Source organism: Bos indicus x Bos taurus, chromosome 3 (genome assembly GCF_003369695.1).
Source record: "Bos indicus x Bos taurus breed Angus x Brahman F1 hybrid chromosome 3, Bos_hybrid_MaternalHap_v2.0, whole genome shotgun sequence".
NCBI classification, from domain to species: domain Eukaryota; kingdom Metazoa; phylum Chordata; class Mammalia; order Artiodactyla; family Bovidae; genus Bos; species Bos indicus x Bos taurus.
The window spans coordinates 106,851,644-106,871,390 of NC_040078.1; the positions used below are offsets into that span (position 1 = coordinate 106,851,644).

The 19,747-nt window shown below is 43.0% G+C and overlaps 1 protein-coding gene across 31 annotated transcripts in view; it reads right to left on the reverse strand.

Moving 5' to 3' along the window:
• MACF1 (microtubule-actin crosslinking factor 1) overlaps nucleotides 1-19,747 on the reverse strand; it is a 340,530-nt gene that overhangs the window by 131,833 nt on the left and 188,950 nt on the right. For 25 of the 31 annotated variants that reach the window (XM_027537746.1, XM_027537747.1, XM_027537750.1 and 22 more), the window contains 18 exons: nucleotides 19,548-19,709; nucleotides 18,385-18,489; nucleotides 17,680-17,775; nucleotides 16,358-16,483; nucleotides 15,089-15,094; nucleotides 13,941-14,093; nucleotides 11,804-11,958; nucleotides 11,280-11,406; nucleotides 10,711-10,894; nucleotides 10,100-10,269; nucleotides 8,642-8,820; nucleotides 7,812-7,950; nucleotides 6,980-7,173; nucleotides 5,803-5,965; nucleotides 5,002-5,085; nucleotides 2,176-2,283; nucleotides 1,884-1,982; nucleotides 261-413 (listed from right to left, as the gene is read on the reverse strand). In XM_027537746.1, coding sequence (XP_027393547.1) covers nucleotides 261-413; nucleotides 1,884-1,982; nucleotides 2,176-2,283; nucleotides 5,002-5,085; nucleotides 5,803-5,965; nucleotides 6,980-7,173; nucleotides 7,812-7,950; nucleotides 8,642-8,820; nucleotides 10,100-10,269; nucleotides 10,711-10,894; nucleotides 11,280-11,406; nucleotides 11,804-11,958; nucleotides 13,941-14,093; nucleotides 15,089-15,094; nucleotides 16,358-16,483; nucleotides 17,680-17,775; nucleotides 18,385-18,489; nucleotides 19,548-19,709 — 2,403 coding nt within the window. Of the gene's footprint in view, nucleotides 1-260; nucleotides 414-1,883; nucleotides 1,983-2,175; nucleotides 2,284-5,001; nucleotides 5,086-5,802; nucleotides 5,966-6,979; nucleotides 7,174-7,811; nucleotides 7,951-8,641; nucleotides 8,821-10,099; nucleotides 10,270-10,710; nucleotides 10,895-11,279; nucleotides 11,407-11,803; nucleotides 11,959-13,940; nucleotides 14,094-15,088; nucleotides 15,095-15,344; nucleotides 15,417-16,357; nucleotides 16,484-17,679; nucleotides 17,776-18,384; nucleotides 18,490-19,547; nucleotides 19,710-19,747 lie in introns of those variants that run through there. The other 6 variants (XM_027537756.1, XM_027537725.1, XM_027537754.1 and 3 more) reach the window with 2 other exon arrangements.

Consider the following 19,747-nt stretch of genomic DNA (forward strand, 5'->3'; position numbering starts at 1 on the left):
CTGAAGAATCAAGTCATTTAAAATAAAATCCTAGGGAGAAAACCTAGCTTAGGTAAGATTTTCATTACCACTATCTAGAGTGGTTTAGAAAGCAGAAACACAAATAAGATGACTTCTTCAGTTTCTTTAAGTCCTGGAAGCTAACATTTACTGAGATAATAATCATTCTTGAGTGGCCCATATGTACCTTATATTATCCCATCTAATGAGTAATCTCATACTATGCTACCAAGGAAGTGATAGAGGGACCTTCCACTCACCTGTTGTTCTAAAATAGCCTTTTCAATGTCTGTTGGTTCTTTGGTCTGGGGTGAGGTAGCTTTGCTTTGTGTATTCTTTGCCAGGGTAGATACCCAGCCCAAAAGTTCTTTAACCTTCTCCACATGCTCCTGTTTTTCCTCCTCTACCACTTTCTAGAAGAGGAAATAGAAAATCAGTATCTTGGTCAATGTCTTACTAGACAGGCCTGATTCAGAGTTCCTAAAATAAAGACATGAAAGTTATCTCCATCAGTAGCTCCAATAACCCCAAGTTAAACATGATTTACCCCACCCCCAGCGTTGCTCACTGGTGCCTGTGTGACACCAATGGCTAAGTTCATTATGCCTCGGTCGGCACTCTTCTTAGAAAAGCACGCTGTTTTCCTATGGGATGTGCAGTCAGTAGTTATTTACTAATTTTAAGAAGCCCTTCACATATAGGATCTTATTTTTATAATTCTTTGATTTTCTTTTTTTTTTAATTCTTTGATTTTCAAGTGAAGAGATGGACATCTACAGAGATTAAATGAGGTATGTACTGACATAAAGAAAAACTTTGGCCAATTTATGTAGGCAAAAGTTGGCACAGGTTAATGTTTCCAAGAGCAATTCTTTTTTAAGAGTTGTTGAATATGTGTAAACTTATTTTGCAAAAACACAGATTTTTATAATTACAGAAAGATTGCATACTCATTACAACAAATTCAAACAATCTGAAATGCATAATACATGTCCCTTTAACCTCATTTCCCCAGGAATTTGGTACAGAATATTTCTAAACTTGTTTTTACGCTCATTTTGTACCTCTGTGGTACACACTCTTGTTTTTCCTGAAATCCTAATTATCCATAGAATTCAAACTTGTTTTTTTTCTTCAAATAGTGTATTATAAGTATATTTCTATGTCAGTTCATTTAAATCCATTTCATTAACAGTTTCATTGCATTCTATCATATGGAATTTGGATATCTCCAATATTTCCCTTGAACAAATTATGCTTTATTAAGGATCTCTCTTCACAGCTCTTTCTTAATGCTTATGTTTCTATAATAACAAAACCTGGAAGTGGGAGCATTGGACACAAGACAGTCAGTCCTCATTATTCACCAGAAGGTTGTCATGTGCCTTGGAGAGAAAATGTGCTTTAATAAGATTTGTTCAGCTGTGAGTTATGCTTCTCTTAGATATGAGTTCAGTGTTAGTGAATCAGCAAGATATATTAAGTAAAGTCCTGGAGAAGAGCATGACAACCCACTCCAGTATTCCTGCCTGGAGAACCCCATGGACAGAGGAGCCTGGTGGGCCACAGTCCACAGGGTCGCAGAGTCAGACACAACTGAAGCGACTTAGCACACAGGCATTAGGTAAAGTGCTTTTAAACAAAAACACACATAAAATCAGGCTGTGTGTTACCCACTGACCACAAGTTGGCAGGAACCTAACCCTGTGTTCCCATGGGCACCAGAATTCTCTGTTTGGCTGGTGCAGCGCAGCCAGCAACTTCGTGGAATGCAAGTACTGTACACAATGGACGGCATCGGTGTGTGCACTTTAAATCCTGACAGATGAGGTACAGGATTTTTTATTCTACACTCAAGATGATCTAGAACCAGCTGTCCTCACCTCCTCCTCCTCCAGCCGCCGGAGCGCATCACTGATGTATTTCACATGCTGAGTTGTTAAGGTCACCAATGCTGTGTAGCGAGTCCTTAAGTCCATGAACTATGATTCAAAAAAAAAAAAAAAAAAAACAATTTAGATAAGTTATCTGCCAAACAAGTCAATTTAAATAGTTGACAAAAAGAGGAAGTTTTCATGAAGTCACACACTCAACAGCAGTCAAATCATAAGGCCCCGACGAGCGAATCCTTCCTTGAGGACAGTGAACACACCCTTGCCCACCCCCTCCTTTCACCTCTTGCGTGATGGCATCTGAAGAGGACAGCATGCGACGGCGCTTGCCCGGGGATTTCTGCTGCGATTCCACAAAGGCCTTGTATGTCATCAGCTGTAATTCATAGTCCTGGGGAGGAAGACACGGAACTGCATTTACGCCGGGCTTAGGGCTCACACACATCATGCAGTAGCATCGCAGCATTTCCATGCTGATGATCCTTTAGAACAGAGGTTAGCAAACTTTCTGAAAAGGCCATACCATCTACTCACTTCTGCCGCTGCAAGTGAAAGCAGCCTAGACAGTAACTGAAGGAAAGAGTGCGGCTGGGAATGATACAACATGACTTAGAGACACTGCAAGCTGAAGTTAATATAATTTTCATGTGTTGTGAGGTATTATTATTATTTTTTAATGGCCTTTTCTCGTGGGCAGGCAAGCTGGAGTTAGCCTGTGGGTCTGGTCTGCAGACTCCTGAGTTGGCAATTTGTTGAGTGCTGACCGCATCCTTCATCTCACATACAGGGTGACTGAGGCCCAGAGACAGGAAGTGAGTCTCCCTAATTAACTCAGCGGGTGAGCAACACAGTCAGGACTGGAATCAGTCTTCCATCCATCCCTAAACTAATGCTCTTCTCGTGCTGCCATGCTATTGTATTACTTCCTCTGCAATTCTGGAGTGCTGCCCTGGTCCAGGCCCTCTTCATGGCTCACATGATGCAGCAACAGCCTCCTATTCTCCTTCTTAGACTCACACCTCCAATTTATTTTCTGTCATGCTACTGGAATAACTTTTCCAAAGTCAAAAAGATAACCATTTCATTTCCCTGTTTGAAAGTTTTCAATGACTTAGAGATCTCCTCAAATACCAACATTCACCTGGGGATCTTGTTAAAATGCAGCTTATGCATTTCTGATTAGTTCAAGTGATGCCAATGCTCCTGGTTCAAAGACCACATTTTGAGGAGCAAGAATAGATGGTAAACACAAAGGAACTGAACAAGGCCTTTCATGGGTTGATCCCAATCTCCTCTCTCAGTTTTTATAATCGCTGTTTCTCATGTATGATATAATTTCTAGCTATACCAGGATAGCTAGAATTTACTATTTCCTCATATAATCATTGTATTTTATTCCTCTGTGCCTTTAATTATGAAGTTCCTTTTGCCTGGAATGTCTTGCTTTCTGTTGTCAACTTTGAAAATTCTAGGCAGGAGGAAAATACTGAATGAGTGCTTAAGCAGTCTATTGAAGAAAAAAAAAAAAAGCTTCACCAGTGGCTCAGTGGTAAACAATCTGCCTGCAATGCAGAAGCTAAAGGAGACACAGGTTCGATCCCTGGGTCAGGAAGATCCCCTGGAGAAGTGCATGGCAACCCACTCCAGTATTCTTGCCTGGAGAATCCCACGGACAGAGGAGCCTGTTGGGCTACAGTCCATGGGGTCACAAAGAGTCGGACACGATTGAAGCAACTTAGCACAGTAGTACTAACAACCAAATGCTAATAAAAATAAAAGCATGTGCTACCATTTACTGAACGTATTTTAATTTTGAGGCATTGTCCTATGTATAAATTATCCCATTTAATCTTTGCAATCACTCAGTGAGGTAGCTACTATTCACAATTTTGCAGACATAGCAATAGAAACTCTAAGGGGTAAATGTTTGCTCAAAGTCTTAAGCCTGGAAAATGGCAAAGCTAGGATTTGAACTCAATTCTTTGTGATACCAAGTCTGTTATTAACTAAAGAAATGTATGCATTAAAAAGCTATTTGCTGAGCACCTACTACGTGCTTGCCATTGTTCTGAGTGCTACACACATAGTGGGGAACAAGTCAGAAAAACTTCACTCCCCTGGAACTTCCATTCTAGTGGGAAGGCATATGATAATCAAGAAATCAATATAGAAGAATCTCAGGTCAGTTTTCTTTAAAGACCTTATCAGAGAAATAGGGAGTAGGGAGCCAGATCTTGCATAGCCTGATAAACTATAAAAGAATTTGGAATTTCAGTATGAGTATGACAAGAAGTCATGAGACAGTACCGAGCAGGAGAGTGACAGGATCCAATCTATCACGTTTCAGCTATGGCAAGGTACACATTTCCCTCGCATTTTAGTATCGCTAAAATTGGAAAATGTCTCACTTGGCATCTGCATAATTGGTGGAGTTTCCCCTTTTCGGGCAGTGCATAAAGTAACACGGCTCATAACCAACAGTGTCCGAGGTTCCATGACATGCAGTATGTTCTTACAAAGTGAGTCTGGCTACTGTGTAGGAAAAGAGCCTGAGTGCGCAGGAGCAGAAGTGAGAGAGCAGCTCAGAGCGCTGGAGCAGCTCCAGAAGGTTCTTCACTTAGATTCGAACCTGGGAAGGTGGGGAAGGAGGGGCGGTGACGCGCAGTCAGACCCGGGAACATGGCAAGATGGACCCACCTAGGTCCCAGACTGCTATTAAACATAAAGTTCAAGGTGAAGAGAAGAACGAAGAATGACTCTTTGGGCTTTTTTTGCCTCAGCAGTAAGGCAAATGACGACACTATTTCCTGAAATATGCAAGACAGTGAGAAGTGTGTTGAGAAGAAAACCCAAGCATTCTGTTTTTCACATGGCAAGTTTAAGAGGCCTGTCATTCACCCATTCAGGAGTCAAATGGAGACTCCTCGAAACTCATCTCTTGTCTGGTACCTCTCTGAGCATCCCCAAATATGTGCCATGACAAACACACACCTGCATTAACTTAAAGATAGAGCAGGAAATCTGCTTGCTTGTCCAAAAATAAAACCTCCAGTGACACGCAGATCAAGCTGGAGACTATTTACGTTACTTTTAGGACCGGCAGCATTACCTTTACAATGGTGGAGTATTGCTGGGAAAATTTTTGACACTGGTCCAGTTTCGTCTGATTTCTCTCAATTTCTGCAAACAGCTCCTAGGAACCAAAACATCACAACCTTTTATCATTGTCATTATCATCACTGAAACAGGTAAGCATTTATTACGTTCTAAGGCAGTGGTTTTCAAACCTTAGCTGTGTCAGAATCACCTAGAACACTGGATAAAACATAGATTGCTGGGTCCCATCTCCAGAGTTTCTGACTTGATAGATTTGGGTTCGAGTTGCTTTCATCATCAAATGAGAACTCTCATTTCTAACATGTTCCCAAGTGATGCTGAAGCTGCTACTCTGGCTGTCAACACTTTGAAAATCGCTGTTCTAAGTAATTTACATGTATCATTTCATTTAATCCTAACTACAAAAACCTTATGAGGGCAGTTGAACAAACGATGGACTATATGCATTTTACTGCTGAGGAAAGCAGAACACTAAGAGATTAAGTAATTGGCTCAAGTAAGGGAGCCAAAAAAAAAAAATCCCTCAAAATACCAACATATAAAAACAGCTTTGAATGAAATAATTTTCTTCAACTCATAGCTTCCCTGGGTTTTCATTTCCTATATTCTAACCCTAGCAAAACAAAATGCAATATTGACCAGTGCTTTCAATATATACTCATGGGAACTCAGGACAGTGACCATTCTGCTTGAACCCTTTTCAGAAGAGGCTCAGAAGGTCTTGATATTTGGGGGGAAGTTAACTGCTAGTTGCTTCCCCCTGCGACTTCCACTGGGCCATGGCCACACCCACCGTCTGCTGGCTGAGCTGCTCGGAGAGTACTCTGCTGTCCTCAGCCTGGCCTGGCTTCATCATTTCCTGCTGGGCAGTGGTTTCCTCAATCCATTTGATGAGAGTTCCATGGCAGGCTCGGTAATCTCCCAGGACTTCCTGGATACTTTCTAGCTCAGATTGGCTGCAGAAGCAAAGGGAAACTACTATCAGATATCTTGGTATAAATACAACTAAGTAAACAAGGCAATTCCCTGTTTAGCCCAGCCATGCCTCCAGCTGAGCTTGACCACAGAGGAATACATCTTTATTTCGAGGGAACAGCAATGCAACACTGGGTGGGAGCTATGCATGTACCCAGTATTCTGTGGGTGAGAAGTAAGTAGAAACCAGGCGTGCGCTGCTGACCTAGAAACTGCTTTGAAGCCTGGCATCCTGTGATAATCCTTGTCAATTTTTTCACCTATGTTGCCAAGGATTACTGGGGTTGCCAATAAGGTAGTACTGCCTGTACACTTTGGCCTCCTGATGATAGAGGACCTGTCAGAGTGTACAGCCATGATTTATGACTCACTGTGGTTTCTTGGAGAGAAAAGTAGGGGTAGAGTGGGTGAAAAATAGTAGTTACTGTTAATTCCAGTAACAGCTTCTTATACCACTTTTATTAGTCTAACTAGCCTCGGGATAATAATTCAATTATAGAAAATTAATCCAAACTTACATGAGTCTCTATCACCCCTCTCCCTATATATTTTCCTAAGTAGACTGGCCTGAGGCGATTTTCTGTCTTCCCTATTTAAATCGGGCATCAAAAACAGAACCTCAAGTAACAGATAAAAACACTAAATTAGCGAATGAAAAGGAAGCAAGAAATTCTGCAAAGCCCCACAATGAATAATGACTCATATTAAGTATCAAAGCTAGAGAAGTCTCCGGTGGTCCAGTGGTTAAGGCTCTGTGCTACCACTGCAGGGGACGCAGGTGTCCCCTGGTCAGTGAGTGCATGCTTACTTAAAGGCAGGAGTCAGTCAGGATGGGGCAGGAATTAAGTGACAGTGTGAAATCAAGTGACAGGATACATTCTGGACAACATTCTGACCAATCTCTGCCTTTAAATAAGCATACACAGAAATAACTCTATTTTCATTTAAAACCTAGTTTCTGAACCCTAGAACAAAAGGGTGGGGCTATCACTCACCGGGTCTCGAGCTGGGCAATGAGCCGGTGCCAACGGTCTTGTAGCTGGGAACCTTTTTCCTGACAGCGCTCCAAATCCAGGTTTCGCTCTGGGGTCAGACGGCTCAGCTGCTCTGCCACTACCTTGGCTTTGCCAATTTCCTCATCCAGGACTGAAAACACTGAATTCTTGTCCTTCACATCACTAAGCCAGTGCTATAAAAACACAAGCAGAGCAACAGGTTAAATATATTCCATGATAAAAAGGACTCAGACTAAGGAACAAAACAAGTTATTGTCTACAGCTGGCTCCATGTTACATCGGTGATTCAAACCCAGACTCTACAGTGTTTGTGCCAGAAATGCCTCCATAGTCCTCAGGCACACTAGGCAACCAGTAGAGAAAAGTGCAAGAAACCTGTTTGAAACCTGAGTGTTTGAAACCTGATTCCACCACTTATAAGCTATGAAACCATGACAAGCCACTTAGCCAATCTGAAAATTCTCTCCTCTAGCCACCTCACAGAGTTGCTTGTGAGCATCAAAGGAAGTAAGAGCTAAGTGATTTACAAACTTACAGCATAACCATTGATTGTATCCAATTACACTATGACTCTACTGAGGAGAAAAGGGAAAAAATAAATAGAGAAGCATGGTCCTTTATCTCCCTTTTGCAGTTAGATATATGTCTCGATCCTCTCTTCTTTGGACCTACGTAAAAAGACATTAAATATAATATATTGCCTAATTTGAATGCAAACTTTAATCAGTGGCATGCCATCCAAAACTGCATTTCTCTGCTAACCCCAAGCAATGAGTATGTTAAGTCAAACTAGGAACTAGGAGAAACCAACCCGTAATGTAGACCGATGGGACTCCAGAGCTGAAAGATCTGGTGGTACTGCTTCTTCTTGACTCAGCTTGATTTCATAACCTTTGACCAAGAGTTCAGCATCCTGGATGCTACGCACTATAACATCGATTGTCTTCAGCCTGTGAGGATAAAATCACCTCCATTAGTACATGCATTTTAAGAGCTGGGCTTCGGACCTGGAGCGCTACCAGGAGAGTCACCGACCGTAGCTGTCAAAATCAACGTCATCGCTACTAAATGACGACAGGGTTTCACAAAGATAAGCATAGTGTATGTACTGCCAATTCAAGCCAATTAAAATATAGTTTGGAGGACACTGGGACACACACACACGTGTGTGTGCATATGGTGGGGGTCTCACAAGAAAAGAGGACTGGGGACAGAAACCCACTCAAAACCATGAAGACTCCAAGATCTCCTCAAGGTCACAGGTGGGGATGTGTGGGTAGAGGAAAAACCCTCAAAGCCTAATACACGGTTTAGATAAAAATTTCAATTTCTCTTTCTTTAGTGTCCCTTTTTCTGTTTTAAAAAGAAGTATCTAATCAAACAGAAATGAGATTCAAAATAGTCATAAAACTGCAAATCAACTTCTCTTTTCCCCTTCTGTGTTCCCAGCATTTGTTCATTGCAGCCCAAATGAACCCACTCCATGTTATTTGGAATTAAAGCCAAGATCTCTTTTTATGAGCACAAGCTCTTCAAAACATGTAATCCCCCTGCATTGTTCATGAAACATGCCAGGTACTTTTATTTTCCCCATCCAAATGGAAAACATTGCCCTCTTGACCCAAATTCTCACTCACTCACTTGTTTAAATAGACAGTGGAGAGACCATACACATGGTCCATTTTCTCCACCAGCAGATTGAGTTCTGAGCGCAGAGTTGGGACACTGGAACCAGATGGGGACTGATGGAGAAAGCTGTTGCATTTCATGGAAACAGCATCCAAGTCTGCCCTCAATTGCTGCAGATCCGCTTGAGTGTGCTATCAGGAACAAGACACACAACAAACACAGAGACAGAATTGAACCAAGAGGTTAGCAAGAAGTCCTAGTTTAGAACAGCAAAATATCAGAAACAGACCAAATGTCATATATAGGAGAATGATGAAATAAACCAGGCAACAGCCAATGAAGGCAGAGCAAGGCAAAGAATACAAACAAATAAATTCTGAACACTGACTTGACTACAGACATACCTTCAGTATAAAGACAAAAAGAATTACATTAAACTCTAGATAGTAGGTCTTCCACATTTGCTGGCATACTGAGTGCAGCACTTTCACAGCATCATCTTTTAGGATGTGAAATAGCTCAACTGGAATTCCATCACCTCCACTACCTTTGTTCATACTGATGCTTCCTAAGGCCCACTTGACTTCACATTCCAGGATGTCTGGCTCTAGGTGAGTGATCACACCATCGTGATTATCTGGGTCATGAAGATATTTTTGGAATAGTTCTTCTGTGTATTCTCGCCACCTCTTCTTAATATCTTCAGCTTCTGTTAGGTCTATACCATTTCTGTCCTTTATTGTGCTCATCTTTGCATGAAATGTTCCCTTGGTATCTTAATTTTCTTGAAGAGATCTCTAGTCCTTCCCAGTCTATTGTTTTCCTCTATTTCTTTGCATTGATTACTAAGGAAGGCTTTCTTATCTCTCCTTGCTGTTCTTTGGAACTCTGCCTTCAAATGGGTATATATCTTTGCCTTTAGCTTCTCTTCTTTTCTCAGCTACTTGTAAGGCCTCCTCAGACAATCATTTTGCCTTTTTGCATTTCTTTTTCTTGGCGATAGTCTTGATTACTGCCTCCTGCACAATGTCACAGATCTCCATCTATAGTTCTTCTATGGATGGAGGCTCGTACTATCTCCATTTTCTGAGAAAGGAAACTAAGGATGAGAAGTAATTTGCACAGGGGCTTCCCTGGCAGTCCAGGGGTTATGCCTTTGCCTTCCAATGCAGGGGGGTGTGGGTTGGATCCCTTGTTGGGGAGCTAAGATCCCACATGCCTCATGGTCAGAAAACCAAACATAAAACAGAAGCAATACTGTAACGAATTCAACAAAGACTTAGAAAAAAAGGTCCGGGAAAAGTGTACATCAGAGCCCATAGCAGAATCTGAGCCTCTCCGTACTATCTGTGGAGTCACATGACTGACAGGAACCATGTCACAGAATATAACATACGTGTAAGGGACAGAGCGGAAAGCAGCAGCTCTGCTGAGCAGTCTTAGAGCACCCACCTTGCTATAAAGGCTTACCTCTTGTTCTGCAATCCTTAATGCGTTGTCTTGCCAAGCATCTTTGTCAGTCCGAGAGCTGGCTGGGGACTGAATTCGCTGGATTAGCCTCTGTTCACACTCCTCCAGGCGCAGCCGGATGTTCTTCAGCTCTGAAATGTACATCTTGGCCACAGTTTCCTCTTTGTCCTCTGTGAATGCACAAGCACAGAAGACCGTTAAGCACCACAACAGAGATCGGCAAACCTGAGAAAAACAGATTTACCCTGCGATAGGGTACCACTGGTTCTAGCAGAGCTGATACTCCATGAATGAAAGCAAAGCCTTATATGGGGAACCTTCTGCCTGTTCCCAAACTCCCTGCATTATATACTGAGCTTTAAGGTCCAAATACATAATTTCCACAAGAAAACGGGATAGGTTTATTAGCAATGATGAATAAAACACAGCCTTGTTTTCCATCATCTGATTTTGAGAATTCATCTCTGTGAGTTATTCGCTATCTCAAGTTTTCCTAGCAATGCAAGTGGTAAAAAGGTGTTGACGATACTTTCTAGTTTGTCTGAAGGGTCGAGCAGCACCTTTCAGGGCTCTCATTCCACCTTTCCTCTCCCTCTTCCCAAGGCACACACCATTCTCCATGGACTTCAGCAGGTGCTGGAAATGGGTTTTACACGCCTCCACCTCCTCTTCCAAGCGAAGACGGTCAGCCACTGAGAAGACGGCCGAGTCACGACTCTCCTGCAGAAAGTCTTCGTAGTGGGCCTGCAGATTCTTCATAACCTGGTGGTACTCCCCAGGTGCTGAGGAGCGGAGCTGCAGAGAAAATAAACAGTGGACATTTCAATGGAATGGAAATGTAACACAAAATAGTGCACAAATCATATTTATAAACACGTTGATTTTTCACAAATTGAATGTGTCCATGAAATCACCATTCGGATCAAGAAGCAGGACATTACTAGCATCTCAGAAGCACTCTGTGCCCTCTCGGATGCAAACCTTAATGATGGCCAATTCACCAGCATTCCCCTATTCCGCACATTTATCCAAAAGGTTTTAGTTTCTAAGATCCTCAAGCTCCTAACCCTGCAACAGTATCCCTGACTTCATTTCCCACTAATTGGGTGAGTAGGAGTCCTGCTGAAAAGATAAAACTTGCCAATAGGCTATAAGCCTGGGTTAAAGCTTCCATAATTACCTTTTCCAGATTCCAGGTCTTTACAAGGTCAAGGTCCTTCCTCAGATAGTTCCAGGAGATAAGGCTTTTGGTGTTGACATGTAGTTGATGCCAAAGGGCCATCACCTTCTGATAAGATTGCTCCACCCTACAAACAACACAAAACCTGGCTATAGCTTTTCTAAGGCCTGAGGTCCACCCTAGAGACCTTCTAAGGGACAAAAAGGTGATTGCCTCAGCAGAGCTGAGCAGAGAAAGACAACAAGTCAAATACTAACAACACAGGATCTTTAGACCTAAACTAATTGATATTCTCAAGCACATATTTAGCAATATCATAAATGTTACCTGAATATACTGATAATATAATTATGAGAAGTCAGAGCGGAAAAGCAATGACAGACAAAATAGAGACAAAATAACTCCATTTGAAATTTTTGAAAAATTACAATAATGCTTAGAAAGCAAACGCAGATTCATCCCTCCATCAGTTCACCCGCAAAGGGCAGAGGTGGGGAAGCTCAGGGTGGCAGCTGAGCCAGTACCTGCTGGCTGTCTCCATGGCATCCTTATTGGGTGGGGGGATGAGGAAGCAGACTGACGGCACCATTGCCTCGTTCCCTGTGGGGCTGATCACTTTCCACTTGGTCCTCTGTGAGTTATCTTCCAATACACACTCATCATTCTTGCAAATAGTTATCTGAAAAGACAAATTTACAAGTTATTGCTAATGGATAAACAAATGACCTATTATTACCTGGTGCCTGATCCCAAGGCTATGAAATCCTTAAGGAAAAATCATTTTGGAGATCTTTATCACCTAGGGAAAGTTTCTGATTTTGACAAAAAGATAATGTGTATAAATATACAACCCAGGGATGGTTGCAACATGAAAGAAATAAATGAAGCAAGTGTTTATTAAATGCCTGTTACATGTCGAGTAACTCAGGTATGACAGTTATATGGAGACTGTAGGAGCTCCACGAGTAATCTCTCTGTATCCACAATGAACACGGTAAAAATTAAAGGGATATAATACAACTTTGCTTTTGTGATACTTCCATATCCTCCCTTCCTGTCACCCCACTCAAATCCCTGAATTGTTCAAGCGTTTGAAATCATCAGCTCTTTCTCTTGGGAGACAGGTAACCAGTATTATTGGTTTCTGACTAATTTATAGACAAATATTGAGATAAAAGCACAGGAAGAGGTCATTCGTTCTTTGGTATTATAACACATATTTATTGAGCCTACTATGTGCTTGGAAGTATGCTAGGCCACTAGAGATACATATCCCACATATTCTGATGTGCTGCTGCTGCTGCTGCTGCTGCTAAGTCACTCCAGTCGTGTCCGACTCTGTGCGACCCCATAGACGGCAGCCCACCAGGCTCCCCCGTCCCTGGGATTCTCCAGGCAAGAACACTGGAGTGGGTTGCCATTTCCTTCTCCAATGTATGAAAGTAAAAAGTGAAAGTGAAGTCTCTCAGTCGTGTCCGACTCTTAGCGACCCCGTGGACTACAGCCCACCAGGCCCTCCGTCCATGGGATTCTCCAGGCAAGAGTACTGGAGTAGGGTGCCACTGCCTTCTCTGATATGCTACTTGGTTACAAAACTGTGTGACAAACTCAGTTTACCAGGGAATGCAAGGAAGGCAAAAACCCGCTCTTCGTTAGCGGGGTAAAGAGATTATTCAAGACTCTGAAGCCACATTAAGGAATTCAGACTTTTTGAAAAGAAATGGGGCAACTTCCCTGGTGTTCCAGTGGTTAAGACTTAGTCTTCCAACGCAGGGAGTGCAGGTTCAATCCCTGGTCAGGACTGGAGCTAAGATGCCACATGCCTCGTAGCCAAAAAACCAAAACACGAAACAGAAAAAATACTGCAACAAATTCAATAAAGACTTTAAAAGTGGCCCATGTGTGAAAAAAAAAATCTTAAAAAATAAAATGAAGAAGAACAAATGGAGAATTGTTGTAGGACTTAGGCAGGGGAGTGATTTTTTTTTTTTTTTTTTAAGATCATGCTGGTGGTAGGATAAAGAATACATTGAATGGGAGGCTGATGCAATAATCCAAGTGGGTCTGATTTAGGTAGAAGCAGCAGGGATAGAAAGAAGAATACTTGAGGGATATTTGTGTGTGTGTGTGTATGTGTGCCCTCAAGTTGTGTCTGACTCTTTGTGATCTCATGGATTGTAGCTGCCAGGCTCCTCTGTCCATGGGATTTTCCAGGCAAGAATACTGGAGTGGGCTGCCATCTCCTACTCCAGGGGATCTTCTGAACCCAGGGATTGAACCCACGTCTCCTGCACTGGCAGGCCAGTCCTTTACCACTGCGCCACCTGGGAAGCACAGTGAGGGGTTTCTTTACAAACGCTGACGTGGTAGCAGCTGTAGGAAAAGAGGAGAGGAGTCATGGTCTCTCTAGGATGCTAAAAAGCCCCATTTCTAGCCACGCTTAGGCAACTGGGTAGATAATGATGTCAGTTACTGAGGCAGGGAGCAGGTCAAGATTGTAGAGTTGAGGCTTATGCTTTTAATGATAGATTTAAGCACGTTTAAGTTCTAACAACAGAACTCTTATCATCTGATCTTTCCTTATTATCATAACCCTAACTGAAGGCTTCCCTTGTCCCTTGTCTCCCTTTGGAGCAGGAGGTACCCTCCCCACCTCCTCACCTCAATCTGCCTGTAGTCACAGATGGCTTTCACGGATATGGTGCTCTTTAGCATGTGGTCAGGACTGCGTGGTTTTAGCTGAACAACGGATTTTGATCTCCCAACAAGGCTGGCAACGGAACTCTTGGATTGTATAAGCTGCTCCTTTTCATCCTACAAAATGAGAAGAAAACCGAAGAGACATTAATGCTGCTCCTCAGGAGACTGAGCCAACAAAGAAAACTGAGTGCTCCACTCCCTCTGAGAACGTCACTTCTCGGTTAAGCAGGGATCCTTGGTGGAGCCATCTTAGAAACACAGGGATAAAGACGACAGGAGAGGATGCTTCTGTCTGCTACCAAGTGCATTTATACTCAAATTTTGCAGCTTTCTCCCTGTGCAGTTTTCAATGAACCATAAAGCCACATGCAAAAGCAAATAATAAATAAATAAAACAAAATAAGAATTTCTAGCTGCCAAATACAGCTAACAAAGGATTTTGCCAAATAAGGTTCAGAGAACATGGAAGTTAAAAACAATGATAATAACTAGGTTGTGGTTGTTGTTATTATTATTATTATTCAGTTTCTCACTGACAGAAGCCAGCTCTTGCCTCTCTGCTTAGGAGAAGTTAGAGTTATGGTCTTTTAATTTTTTTCTTTTTTTAAATAATGTTATCTCCCAAGCTCTATTAGAAATATTTTACTTTCTTAGATTGAATCAAACTTTCTAGAGAAAGATCTTAGCTCTTCAACCAACAACCTATAAATCAAAGTTGTTGGTGAAGGTACTGTGAGAAACAATTTAGGGTTTACCTTTTGGAGTCTTGCTGGGGTATATTTACATAAATTTGATAGATTTGAAAGAGATCTCATGCAAAATTGAAACTCTCAAGTCTCTGCAAACCCAATTTTCTTAAAAACTAATGAACTTCTTGTCAACAAAATTGGTAGCAATCTACTACCAATTCCATTAGAGAATAAAAGATAGCTTTTATCTATTAGCCAGGATGTTTCGAGATCATTTTGACGTATTAAAAAGTCCCTAGAAGAGGGCTTTCTTGGGATGGAAGTAGATGTGATGAGGGTAAAGAGTTAATAATGTTAAGAAATGCCATTAAAGAATTAAGAATATGCAAGTAGAGAAAAAGAAATGCTTAAACAAACTACCTGTGCCTGTCCCCGGGAGCATGATTGGAAGAAATACAACTTTAACTTATTAGTTAAGAGAGAGGAATGGAATATGTCAGGGAGACAGCCACATTGTTCCATTCTTGAGAGCTGGTCTACCCATTTCAGTTTCCTTGCAATAAAGATGTCAATTTCTGTCTAACCCACAGCCAAACATCTCAAGCTCCAGAGACCAAACGCTCAGCGTGGTACAAGGTCTGAAAAGAACCAGAAGCCATGACAGATGCTCCCGAACCTGACGGACAAGCTGCGGAGCAGACCCAGGTGACTCCATGCCCCGATGACGCCGCCAACTCGATGCCCCTGACCTGGAGAGGAGGGAGCAGAGCAGCGACCCTCGAGAAGAGGAGATAGGACAACACCTGCAGAGGAGTTACCCTACGACAGGAAGGTACTCTGTGGGAGGGAGGAGATAATAGCCAAGGATTATTATATTCCTCCTTCATACTTGATGTGCCTCCAAGAGACATTCTAGAGACATCGGAAAAGTCAGGTCTTTACCCTTCATTCCAAATTAATTCAGTTCACAAATTCTTTGCTCAGGTGAAACCACTGAGCCTAAATTCATTCATAGCTTTACAGTACCTGAAAGCATTTTTTTTCAATCAATTAATATTCAAAAATTCCCCAGTATCACCCACGCAAAAAAAAAAAAGAAGAAAATGACACTGTTTGGGGTTATAATGGTTCTCTTACTTATAACTTGTTACTGAAATGTTAGACTCCCCTTGGCTTCTCACAAAGGAAAAGTAATTTCCATATTAAATATATATTTCCATCTTAATTTGAGATGTAGTTTGAGCCCCATCTTGTCAACTATATAATATATGCAGGGAAAAATTGGCTTAGGTCTAGTTCATTGGTATTTTAATTCTCTTTGCACGAGAGAGTGAAAAAGAATTTGGTGTCAGCTAATCCCATCAACCCTATTTTTCATGCTCTACACCCCATCTTTGGCTCCAACTAGTGCATTAAAACAGGAACAACGCAAAGAAACAGTGATGACCACCATGTGGCTCAGGGGCACATGGCCAGGCCCTTACTTCAAAAGCATACCCCAAGGGCTCCTATTAGCACCTTCTTTAAGAAAAGAGAAAGAGAACCACATTGACTAAACTCCAATCGAATGTGAGCAAAACTTTACAGTGATGACCCGCAGCCCTGGCGCTTTCAAGGATATGAACAGCAGCAGCTGACAGGGTTTACTCTGCTTCCCAGAAGCAGTCATCCCACTGATGCAACACCCACCATGGAGTCCTGCAGCAGGTCCTCCAGGCGGGATAAGCTGGTGCTGTGGTCGCAGGAATACTTCCGTTTGATGGAATCTTGGAGGTTCCTCAAGAATGACTCCAGGTCTCGAGCATCACTGAAGAACTGTGGGGATAAGAGAGAAGGGTACCTGGTGCTCAGTGCATCATGATACCAAGATGGAGAAAGAACAACCCCACTGTGCCGGCTGATTAGACAGTCCTGGATCACAAAGGCCACGCCAGGGAAACAGCAGGGCTGGCTGCCACAAAGCCCACTGAATGCAATACAAGAGTTAGTCTGCTTCACCCTTCAGAAACCACTGCTCCTTCTCTTGTGTGCTGGCTAGTGACAGCACTTGACTGTAAGGTCTATTTCATGAAAAGCCTAGAGGTTGAGGGATCACGTGTTTCAATTTACTGATATGATTACAAAATGATCAGGAAGCTTATTTAATTAGAAGCAAATCCAAACAGAGATAATGGCTTATTTCCTCCTTCCACCCTCACCAGAAAACAAGCAGTATGTTCTTGATGTGATGATAGACTGATGAAGAAAAAAAAAAAAAAATGGTTCTGATATTTTACAGCCCCTTCCATCAGGAGGTGGATCTATTTTTATCCCCCAGCAAAGCCCTCCCCAAGCTGGGCTTGCTTTAGCCAATGGCACATTAATACATGTCACAGCAGAAAAAAGACCTTGTGCACCGGGACACACTTTCTCTGGCTGCTTGTGGAACATAGCTACTCTTTCCCACACCAGTGGACTTTTTGTTTCCCTGCTACCCTCCACCTCTGAAGTCATTTTATTAACTGTCATGTGCCACTTGAGCCTCCAGGAAAATCAAAAACAGGCAGAAAAAAATTTTACAAAGGATCCAGTAGGACAGCTTACTGGATGCTAGAGACTTGCATACTGACTTGCCACCCCAGTCTACTGTCTGACACAGGAGTGACACAATCCAGGACCAACCGGCCCCCAGCCTGCCTGCCGACTGCCTGCAGCCATGCGTCACCCAGGCAAGACGAGAAAACAATCTTCAGCTGAGCCTAGCCCAAACCACCAACCCAGAGTCTCTTGGGGCCGTGGTTTGTACAGTAAAGGTTCACCGACACAGACGTGTTTTTAACCTCGCCCGTCCCGTGGCATGCTTGCAGGCACATGCCAGCACAGGCAATCACACTTACAGCCTCTTGCCTGAATGAAAAAAGGTATACCCTCTGATGAAAACAGAGCCATCCTTTCTGATGCTCGTGCGCGCGTGTGTGCATGCGCGCACACACACACACACACACACACACACACACACACAGCCCAGGTACCTGAAAATAAGCAGTATTCTCTTTCAGGTGCTGCTCGACACACAAGCACAGCTGCTTCATCCACTGCAACTGGGACTGGACAGCGGCGCTGTAAGCCTGCAACGACCAGGCGCACGGACAGAAGGGCAGGGGTTTAACAGACCTGCCACATGTGTGCCATGCACTCGTCCATCTACACTTCCGCTAGTGCCAGAGGCCCACAGAGGATACATGAGATACTTGGCTGGCATGAGCTCAAAGCTCCCCACAAAAGAGAGGCCTGTCTTTTATCCAACATGGTTTTGTTAAAAGATGTTACACAGAAAAGGCCTCTTCTACACTCAGTTGCAACTAAATGATGGGGGCAGCAAACCCCAGGCCTAAGTCAATCCCTCTGCTGCCTCCACTGCCTCTTCCCTGGCCAGAGGCACCACACCCAAGAGGCAGGATATGTCTAGAGAGTTCTGTGAAAAAATATGGTTCAGGTCAGTTTGCCCATGAAGTCAGGAGTTGACATCGCCTCTGGTGTTTCTCAGTGTCCTTGTTAGGCTATTATCACAACTCTCTACGGTCTTTAGGGAGCTGGGGTGTAAAGGGAGAGGACCTAAGCTGCATGATCCTTGATGCTTCCTCCAGGCCCCTCAGCAGAGCTAAGTCTTTCATGTGAACACTTGTATAATTACAACCTCTGTGCACTTGACCCTCACACCCTCAAGTCATACGCACCTCCACAGTCTGCTTGGCGGGGTGGTTCTCAAGGGACAGTAGCTCGGCTGTATCTTGTAGAGACCGAAACACGTCCTGTTTCTCCTCTAGTTCCATTGTCAGCTCCTGAAAATTGAATTCAGCTTTATTCAATAGGTGCTATTAGGAAGGAGTAGAAATAAAGAAAGGGCTGTGTTCCCTACCCTACTTTACAGGAGCCTGCAACCCAGGGTTAGTGCCAAAATGAGATGCATGAACGGTATGTGCTAGAGGATTTCAGAGAAGAGCAAAAATGCTGGAATCACTGGAGAATGACTCACAACAGATATGGGACCTGAGCCAGATGTGAGTAAGCAGGGGAACACAGGAGAGGCTGAAGGCAAGATAGGAGGGAACGAGGCTGGAGGGGAGGTTTCTCGTCCTCGCCCACTGACACAGCACCTGACCCACACAGCTGACTGGCGGGCTCTAGGTCCTGTTAACACTTAGGCCCCAGTTTAGAGGCTCTTCTGTGCCACTGGGTACTGATCCCTGCTATCAGATTTGACCTTTTCTCCCCGATGCTCTCTGAGCACTTTCCTTATGTCTCTATCACAGCCTAAGTTTCGTTCTTATCGATTATTTACTGTATTACAGTATCGTTTCTCCTTTACTTGAGAAGAATCGTACTTCAGAGAATTCAGAATGTATAAGAAGCCAAGAATACACCTCAGTTAAACAATATTAAGCCTTGTATTAAGCTTGCTAAATGTTACTTAGCCTTTTACACAACCCTTTGAAGTGTCACTATTATCCCATTTTACAGAGGTCCAGGGAGAGTAAATGACCTACCAAGGTCACAGAGCTAACAAGCAGAGGAATAAGAATTTCACTTAAGGTCTATCTCATTCCAAAGTCTATAACCTTGACCACAAAGTTAAATTGCTTCTAAAATGATTCAATTTGCAGACTGCTGCTCCTGTCACCCTAGACACTGCCTTTCTAACTACATTCCAAATAAATTCATTCTAGAGCTTGATTTCCCCTCTCTCCATATACACTTTCTCACAGGAACAGATATATTAAGCAGGGTCCCCATTCTACCTAGCAAAATGCAAATCCCGAAACCCAGGCTCTCAGACCAGCCCCTCTGGCTCCTTCCGCTGCTGTTCCCAAATATGACGGGTCTGTTGTGCTAGACTCACAGAGAAGTAATTTTTCTTGGCCGAGATATTGGGATTGTTGTCACTCCAGTCATATGCTAGTTCCTCCTCCTCCTTCTCATTCAACCAGATCAACTCAGCTGTAGCTCTCGAGACAAATTTATGCAGGCTCTGAAGGTGCCTCATCCGGAAGCTAGAAGTCTCCTAGACAAAGGAAGGATTACAAGGTTACATGTCAGCCT